Source organism: Carcharhinus amblyrhynchos, chromosome 12, assembly GCF_965287045.1.
Source record: "Carcharhinus amblyrhynchos chromosome 12, sCarAmb.v2.hapA, whole genome shotgun sequence".
Lineage (NCBI taxonomy): Eukaryota > Metazoa > Chordata > Chondrichthyes > Carcharhiniformes > Carcharhinidae > Carcharhinus > Carcharhinus amblyrhynchos.
Window position 1 is genome coordinate 81,961,221 of NC_137335.1, and position 9,955 is coordinate 81,971,175.

General features: G+C 44.0%; 1 protein-coding gene across 1 annotated transcript; it reads left to right on the top strand.

Annotated features, from left to right (window-relative positions):
- Positions 1 to 393: 393 nt before the first annotated feature.
- On the top strand, positions 394 to 8,437 carry abracl (ABRA C-terminal like). Its single transcript, XM_080199861.1, has 3 exons — positions 394 to 519; positions 5,041 to 5,108; positions 8,034 to 8,437. Exons 2-3 carry the CDS (start codon positions 5,048 to 5,050, stop codon positions 8,216 to 8,218), a joined length of 246 nt encoding a protein of 81 aa, XP_080055987.1. The 5' UTR covers positions 394 to 519; positions 5,041 to 5,047; the 3' UTR covers positions 8,219 to 8,437.
- Positions 8,438 to 9,955: the final 1,518 nt, after the last annotated feature.

Sequence of the window (9,955 nt, forward strand, 5' to 3'; positions counted from 1 at the left end):
GTGGGTCCCCGGGAGTGTCAATATTTACAACGAGTGTTCCTGGGAGTGTCAATATTGTAAGAAATCTGACAACACCAGGTTAAGTCCAACCGATTTATTTGATAGTAAACTCACCACAGGGAACCTAGGGACCATATCAATATTTACAGGGCGTCCTTACTGTGTCACTATTTACAGGGAATAATAGAAGGGTGTCACCGTGCTGGAGGGTTTTCAGAAACCTGATTAACGCCAATTAACTCAGAGTCCGCTTTTCTGCATTATAGAAAAATAACTCTCTGGGACACCCTTCGAATCACCCATCATGAAGGGCACCCAGTTCATCACTGGTCACATATACAGACACGACTCTCCAAGAGGATGTGAACATACCCCTGGTGGAAATCCGTTCAAACTCACAGAAAGGTTCCTGACGTCAGCTCAGAGAGCCGGTCTTTTTCTGAACTTCCTCATCTTTTAACACTTCCTGTACTTGAGCTTGTTAATTACTTGTGGGAAACCAACAGAGACAGAAGGAAAGTATGTCGATTTATCTATTTTACTTTTGCCATTTAATGTATCTATGGGATAGGTAATTGTATCTGGGAGGAGGGTTAGAGAAATTGAATTGGACTTTAAGGAAAGAAGCACTAGCAGCTATTAACAAATACACCGGTTCTTCCGGATTTTGCAAACGATCAGGTTTGGTTTTTCATTCTGTAGTGCAATTCGAATGGGAGTGTTTCTTTTTAAGTGGACCATGGATTCGGTAATCAAGGTTGTTTTTGGATAATAGTTGAAAGGAGGTGTTTCGTTGTATAATATATAATAGATGCCTGGTTGTTCTGGGCGTTGGTAAAGCGAGTTACTTCCGTGCTGGTTACTCACGTGTCGCTCCAGGGATGAAGCGGAAACGTTTTCAAATATTGCAGCGCCCCAGTTTCTGGGGAGCCATGGGGGTTGTTCCAATTACAGATTTTTCTCTTTGCTTTTCTGTGTGAAATGTTTCATATATTGTATTAACGCCCAGAACATTTCTTCCTCGATTTCTTTTCCTTTCAGCCCGCAGACGCCCTTGCATCTCCCTCTGCACCACATCCAGCTCTGTCCCCTTTACCCCACCTCTGCCCGCTTCATCCCCTCTGCTCCTTTCACCCCCTCTGCCCCTTCAACCCCCCTCTGTCCCTTCTGCCCCCCTCCCCTGCCCCCTTGCCCCCCCTCTGTCCTCCCCCTGGATCCCCCCTCTGCCCCTCCCGGATCCCCCCTCTGCCTGCCCCCTCCCCCCTCCCAGTCCCTCCTCTGCCTGCCCCCTCCCCCCTTGCCCCCTTTGACTTCTTCCCCCACTGCTGCCCCCTCACCCCACTGGCCCAGCACCCCCTCACTCCGCTGGCCCCTTCGCCACTGCTGGCTCACCCGCCTCCACTCTCACACTCCCCCACCCTCTCACCCACTTCCCCACCCTCTCACCCACTTCCCCACCCTCTCACCCACTCCTTTTTCTTTTGCTCTTTGTTGTCTGCTGGAAAACTTGCCCTGAAGCACATACTTCATTCCTTTAAATGGAACTTGTTCAAACAAAGCCTGCATTACCCTATTTGTGCAACAATTCCTTATGCTAATCTTAAGACCTGTCTACCTTCTGACACATGCACGTAGATCTTGAATGTATGTGCCAGATGAATTGGGAGTGAGTGTCGCTTTCTGTAGGGTTGTGCTTCCATCCACCCCACTTCCCTACACTTTAAGTTGGCTTGCCTTGAATTTCAGTAGATGTCCTGCTGAGTTGGGGATCTTTACTGTGTGTAAATTGGGCAACATCTGATGTACTCAATTGATGCCCAAAATGGGAATCTTCATTCCTCAAAATTGATAATCTTCAATGTTTGTTAAGAATAACATTCCACTTCCCGCTCCATTCCCCTCTCTTCCATGACTGACTTGTGCAGTGTTGCAGCCAGCCAGCCAGCCAGCCTTACTTCAATTATATTAATTGTGTGTGAGTGGGAAGTTGAGAGTTCTGCAATAGCATGTAATTGTGAAATCACCGGATTGGATCCATATTATCACTTCGACTAACACCGGATGATGCAAAGTACCTCACAAGAGGTTATTGCAGAAGGTCGAGGGACATGGAGTTGGGGGTAGGGTGTTAGCGTGGATAGAGGATTGGTTGTCAAATAGGAGGCAGAGAGTGGGGGTCAACGGGTGCTATTCGGATTGGCGGATGGTGACTAGTGGAGTGCCCCAGGGGTCGGTGCTGGGGCCTCAGCTTTTTACCATTTATATAGATGATCTGGAGGAGGGAACCGAGTGTAGGGTGTTGAAATTTGCTGATGACACCAAGACTGGGGGAACGGCAAATTGTGTGGAGGGTGTGGAGAGTCTGCAGAAGGATCTAGATAGGCTGGGCGAATGGGCCAGGAAATGGCAAATGGAATTTAATGTTGGCAAGTGTGAGGTGGTCCACTTTGGTAGGAAGAATGGTAGGAAGGACTATTACTTACGGGGCGAAAAACTGCAGCAGGCGACGGTGCAGAGGGACCTCGGGGTCCTTGTGCATGAGTCGCAAAAACCCAGCTTGCAGGTGCAGCAGGTGGTCAGGAAGGCGAATGGGATGCTGGCCTTCATAGCGAGGGGGATTGAATATAAAAGTAGGGAGGTCTTGCTGCAGCTGTATAGGGCATTGGTGAGGCCGCAGCTGGGGTACTGTGTGCAGTTTTGGGCGCTGCACCTGCGCAAAGATATTTTGGCCTTGGAGGGAGTGCAGAGGAGGTTTACTAGGCTGATACCGGAGTTGAGGGGGTTGAGCTATGAGGAGAGGCTGAATAAACTGGGCTTGTACTCGTTAAGAGTTTAGAAGAATGAGGGGAGATCTCATTGAGACGTATAAGATGATGAATGGGATGGATAGGATAGAGGTGGAGAGATTCTTCCCGCTCAAAAAAGACAGTAGGACTAGGGGGCACAGCCTCAAGATAAAAGGGGGGCGGTTTAGAACGGAGTTGAGGAGGAACTTCTTCACTCAAAGGGTGGTGAATCTCTGGAATTCTCTGCCCGTTGAAGTGGTGGAGGCTGCCTCGCTAAATATTTTTAAGACGCGGGTTGATGGGTTTTTGATAAGAGAGGGGATTGAGGGTTATGGGGAGAAAGCGGGAAAGTGGAACTGAGCAGCGACAGATCAGCCATGATCTTATTGAATGGCGGGGCAGGCTCGAAGGGCTAGATGGCCTACTTCTGCTCCTATTTCTTATGTTGTTATGTAAAGTTTAATGCAACGCTCAAACCTGGGACCAAGAAAGTTAGTGTCAGCGGTCTGAATGGTAGAGAGGTGGGCAGTGCATGGTTTTGAAGATGGGCCTCATTTTGAACTTGTCTGACATTTCATTTACACATATCCTGTATTGGAAAAACATAAGAGGCAAGATAAGGAAGCCTTGTTCATATTGTTCCTTTGTCTCTTCCACTCCCAATGGGACATATCCAATTAGTGCAAAATCCATTACTGTTCTAGCACACCTGATTATAAACCAGACGTCAAGTTTGGAACCCTTGTCAGTCTCTTGTGCAATGTCACAGCAAGAGGAGAATTTTCCAACTGTGCCAAAATAATAATTTAAAATACAAACAGTCTCCAGCATTATGCTCAAACAGATGAGGAACCTTTTAGTGCATAGAATTACATAGAATTTACATCCCAGAAACAATCGCTCCACGCTCATGTTCATTCTGTACTGACTTTGCATTCTGTGCTAAATGTCAATTATTTTTAGTGAAGATTTATTCTATGTTCATTGGTGAATACTTAATTATTTGATACTAAACTTCACAGCTTACTTCAACAACTAAAGATCCTAATTCTGTTCTGCTCAAATGAAAGTCATACACTTTATTGAATAACTTAATTAATTTCATTACTGTTTAAATTGCAGAATTACCAGCATCCCATGTAAGTTGCACAGGACTGTGTCCTAAGGCAGGAATTCTTTATAGCGCAGGCAGACAGTCAGTTCAATATCTTATGTAAAAGGCATCGCCTTTTGGAAATACAACATTCTCTCAGGAATGTCAGCCTAAATTAGGTGCCCTCCTTCAGTGGGGCATGAGCCTATAACTTTCTGATGCAGAGGTGAATGAATGTGTTACCAAGTGAATCAAGTAACACTGGATCTTATATCCATTTTGTTTGGATGTCTGTATGGTCAGGGCTGCAGAAGTGCGAAAGTTTGAACACTGGCAAAAACAGAAAACGCTCCATCCAAGTATTGCAGTGCTTCAGGTGAAACCCTCGGGGAAAAATAAAGCTGGTTTTCCATTTCACTTCAGTGAGCAATACATTAAATCCTGGTTCTCTACGCATGTCAGTGAATCCTTCCAGTCACTTTTGTTGACATGCTGGTGATGGGCGAGGAGACCCCTTCATTTTTCCCATTGACCAATTTTATTTTCTTTTTTCCCCTGCTAACGTGATGCAAAGTAAAAATAGCATCTCTATCTCTCACTCCTTGCAACCTTGCAAGTGTTTTGCTATTGTAATTCTCAACCTCAGCATGCTGGATTATCTCCCATTTGTACAAGCCATTGAGAGACACAGAAAGAAGAGATTTGCTTGTGTGGACTCTGTTGAAAGAGCAATTCAACTTGTCCAACTTCCCAGATCTTTTCTCATACGTACCCTTTAGATTCTTATTTTTCAACTGTAAATCCAGTCCATAGCAAATCACTGAGTTAAAAAAGAATATCCTTTTGCCAACAATGTTAAATCTGTATCCTCTAGTGAACCTCTTGCCAGAGGAAACTGTTTCTGTTGAAACTCCTCAATCAAATTTCTCCGTAACCTTCTCTCCTAAGTCCTGCACAGACACAACTTTTTGGGATAAATGAATTAAACCACATCAAACAAACTGATGGACAAAATAAAAGGGGCAGCCCTTAAAGCGACACCGCCTTAAAAAGAAATTACAAATGAAACTTAAAACATCAATAAAGGACAATTTAGGTGCGTTGATACAAACCTGTAAACTAGTCTTCAAAATGCTAATGAGAACGATTCATTCCCTTCAGGTTGAAAATGAATACAGAGCATGAGATCAATCTTCTAATTGAAGAGATTCGTCGCCTTGGATCTCCAGGTCAGTGAATTACAAAGCTTCTAATTCCTGGGGAAGTTGTAAATATTGGTGGTGGTGAATTTTTCTTCAACATTATGCCTGGACCTGACAATGGTTTTTAACATAGGATAAGAACAAAAAGTGGTTAAAATGCTGGCATAAATACAAGGTGGGAGGAGTCATCTTGGCCTTTTTTGGCTGAAATGCAGCACATGGGCGGGGTGAGACATATCTAGGTATGCCAAAGGAAATGGGATTGAAGAATTCTTTGAATCATGGGCTAACATAAGCACAATGGGGCAAATGGCTTCCTTCTGTACTGAATGTAAAATGATGAAAGGCAGAAACTAACGCTAGCAGTATGGTAGAATAATAAAAGCAAGATGATGGGAGGAAAGGAAAGTTTATCGGGATTCTTATCTAAGAATTATAGTGGAGGTCTCTGGGACCCTGTACAGACCCGACATTAGCTTAATATTTATTGTCCAGGTACAGCAAGTGCTCTTCCTTCAAAGCTCAGGCACGTTTCAAGTATGAAATATTGGCCTTGATTTCTCCCTTTACGCTCAGACGTTTGATTAAGTAGAACTGAAAACTGTCCCTTATAGGAAATCGGAGATTTTTGTTTCAAAAAATTTAATCTCAGTACAAAGCTGCAGCTTTATTTCATTGTTTTTGCCAATAGGCTGCATTGAATATGGCAGCCTGGTGATAATGATATTGGCCTAGCAAGTTAGAAGTTGGGAGTTCAAACCTGGCTGTTTGTGAATTCAAAGATCTGGTAAACTGAGCTGGCACCAGGAGGAAATGCCAACTGGATGTTAAAAACACATCACTACTGTCCTTCAGGGACAGGAATCTGCTACTCCATTCCCAGTGTGGCCCACTTTTGAATCCAGTCCATCTGTACGTGATTGACTCTCTGTACTCCATTGATTATAGAAGATGAAAGGATGATCCAGTTAGAGTTTGATAAGGTATTTAGAGAAAACAAAAGGGCATGACCTTAGAATTAAGGCCTGGTTGTTTAGAGGTGATATCAGGAAATACTTCACACAGGTCAGGGGCAGCACAGTGGCACAGTGGTTAGCACTGCTGCCTCACAGCGCCAGGACATGGGTTCGATTCCTGGCCTGGGTCACTGTCTGTGTGGAGTTTGCACATCCTCTCCGTGTTTGCGTGGGTTTCCCCTGGGTGCTCCAGTTTCCTCCCATATTCTGAAAGATGTGCTGGTTTGGTGCATTGACACGAACAGGAGCCAGACTGTGGCGACTACTTTCACAGTAACTTCATTGCAGTGTTAATGTAAGCCTTACTTGTGACTAATAAATAAACTTTACTTTAAATCTAGAACACTCTCCCTAAAATGTTGTTGAGGCTGTAGTCAATTGAAAATGATGTGGAGATGCTGGTGTTGGACGGGGTAAACACAGTAAGAAGTCTGACAACACCAGGTTTAAGTCCAAGTTTACTATCTAAGTTTGAGTTTACCATCAAATAAATCGGTTGGACTTAAACCTGGTGTTGTCAGGCTTCTTACTGTCAATTGAAAATGCCAAAATTGAATAGATTTAGATCATAAGAACATAAGACATAGGACAGAATTAAGAACATAAGAACATAAGAAATAGGAACAGGAGTAGGCCATCTAGCCCTTTGAGCCTGCCCCGCCATTCAATAAGATCATGGCTGATCTGTCGTGGCTCAGTTCCACATTCCCGCCCTCTCCCCATAACCCTTAATCCCCTCTCTTATCAAAAACCCATCAACCCGCGTCTTAAAAATATTTAGCGAGGCAGCCTCCACCACTTCAACGGGCAGAGAATTCCAGAGATTCACCACCCTCTGAGTGAAGAAGTTCCTCCTCAACTCCGTTCTAAACCGCCCCCCCTTTATCTTGAGGCTGTGCCCCCTAGTCCTACTATCCTTTCTGAGTGGGAAGAGTCTCTCCACCTCTATCCTATCCATCCCATTCATCATCTTATACGTCTCAATGAGATCTCCCCTCATTCTTTTAAACTCTTGACGAGTACAAGCCTAGTTTATTCAGCCTCTCCTCATAGCTCAACCCCCTCAACTCCGGTATCAGCCTAGTAAACCTCCTCTGCACTCCCTCCAAGGCCAAAATATCCTTGCGTAAGTACGGCGCCCAAAACTGCACACAGTACTCCAGCTGCGGCCTCACCAATGCCCTATACAGCCGCAGCAAGACCTCCCTACTTTTATATTCAATCCCCCTCGCGATGAAGGCCAGCATCCCATTCGCCTTCCTGACCACCTGCAAGCTGGGTTTTTGCAACTCATGCACAAGGACCCCGAGGTCCCTCTACACCGTCGCCTGCTGCAGTTTTTCGCCACGTAAGTAATAATCCTTCCTACCATTATTCCTACCAAAGTGAACCACCTCGCACTTGCCAACATTAAATTCCATTTGCCAGTTCCTGGCCCAGTCGCCCAGCCTATCTAGATTCTTCTGCAGACTCTCCACACCCTCTGCACAATTTGCCGTTCCACCAATCTTGGTGTCATCAGCAAATTTCGACACCATACACTCGGTTAAGCCATTCGACCCATCAAGTTTGCTCCCCCATTCAATCATGGCTGATATTTTTCTCATTCCCCCTTCTCCTGCCTTTTCTCCATAACCCCTGGTTCTCTTATCAATCAAGAGTTTGTATTAATTTGTATTAGGCAAGGGTATTAAGGGCAATGAAACCAAGGCATGGAGATGGAGTTAAGGTAGATCAGTTATGATCTAATTGAATGGCAGAAGAGGCCAAATAGTTTAATTCTGTTTCTAAAATGTGACGTTTCAGGTAGGGTCTGGATACAATGTGTTCTGTTTTGCTAATATTAATTTGCAGAAAGCACTGTGGTTTTGCGTATAGATTACAGCATGTGGTGTTGGCTGGCACTGATTTACTGCTATCCTTGTACTGTGTCCAGGTGCAGATGGTAAAATTAGGGTGAAGTTTGGAGTGCTGTTCACTGACGATAGATGTGCCAATCTTTTTGAGGCCCTGGTTGGGACTCTGAAAGCTGCGAAGAAGAAGAAAAAGGTTAGCTTCACTGAAGAGCTGCTGCTTCAAGGAGTTCACGACAATGTTGACATTGTCTTAGAAGTTGAGTGAAGAAGGCTTGAATACTCCAGATTCCAACAGAAATACAAGCAACGTTTTGAATCTCTGGGATGGGTTTGAAACCACTACTCTTCATGAGTGTGTTTTGGAACCACGTGGTGGACATTTTTTACATGTAAATTATAGTAACACTGACATTTTACATTTCTCATTTGTGTATTTGGGTTGTGTGAAATTGGAAATTACAGCAATAAAGTAATATGAGTTTGACTGTTGGATCTGTTTTAAATGATGTTTTTACAGAAAATTATTTTTTCTTAATCTCTTTTGCATTGAAATATTATCTCAAGCGTTGACATAACACAAAAAAGCCTATTTGGCCCATCCTGCCTGCTTCAGTGTTTACCTCCATGTGAGTAAATATTCCTACTTACATTTACTCTTCCTGTTCCCATATCCTTTTATAGCCATTCTTTTACACAAACATATCCAATCTAATCTTTGAATTTGATGTTCTAATACAGTAGCATGGGAGTGCTGCTTTGCTGGAGGTGTCATCTTTCAGATGTGATGTTAGACTGAGTTCCTGTCTTCCCTCTTAGAAGCTATAGCATTATTCAATGGAGCATAATAGAGTTATGTCCTAGTGTCCAGTCAATATTTAAGCCCTTAACCAAAATCACTAAGACAGATCAGTCAAGTTCCGCATGTGTGAGGATGGCCTCAACCGGGATTTTGGGTTCATGTTACACATCTGTAACCCCCATCATTTGGCCTGGGCTTGCAAAATTCTACTAACTGTCCTGCTTGAGACAATTCACACCTCTTTAACCTGTGAGTATCCCTCTCTGCTCGGACTGCCTGTACCTGTAAAGACTTGATTACCTGTTAAGACTCGCATTCCAACTATTATCTTGCAATTGAGTCTCTATCTTTATATGCCATGTTTGTGAATCCACTCACCTGATGAAGGAGCAGTGCTCTGAAAGCACGTGATACCAAATAAACATGTTGGACTTTAACCTGGAGTTGTGAGACTCTTACTGTGCCCACCCCAGTCCAATGCCAGCATCTCCACACCATAACCATAGTGTTGCCATAGAGGAACCACGACAGATTCTTGGTGATCTGAATGCCCAGAAACTTGAAGCTCTTGACCACTTCCATTTCATCCCCACTGATGTACTCAGGTGCATGTCCCCCACTACATTTCCTGAAGTTGATGACGAGCTCCGTCATTTTACTGACATTGAGGAAGAGATTATTGTCATCGCACCATTTCACTCGGTTTTCTATCTTTCCTGTACTCCATTTCATTGTTCTTTGAGATCCGACCCACTGCAGTGGTGTCATCAGCAAACTTGAAAATGGAATTGGAGCCGAATTTAGCCACACAGTGATAAGTGTATAACGAGTACAGTAAGAGGCGGAGGACACAGCCTTCTGGGGCACCGGTGTTGAGGATAGTCATTGGAAGAGGTGTTGTTAACTATCCTAACTGATTGTGATCTATGAGTTAGGGAGTTGAGGGTCCAGTCGCAGAGGGAGGAACAGAGCCCTCGACCAGAGTTGGGAGATGACTTTTATCTGATCCTAGTCATATTTTTGGGTTTTTTTTGGAGCTTGCTGTGCATAAATGTGCCACTGCGTTTCCTACATTACAGAGGTGATGTCAATTCAAACACACTCATCAATTGTGAAGTAATTTGAGGCATCCTGAGTCATGAAAGGTGCTATGTATAAGTGCAAGTCCTATTTCTCAGCTGCAATATCCTATGAATGAAAACA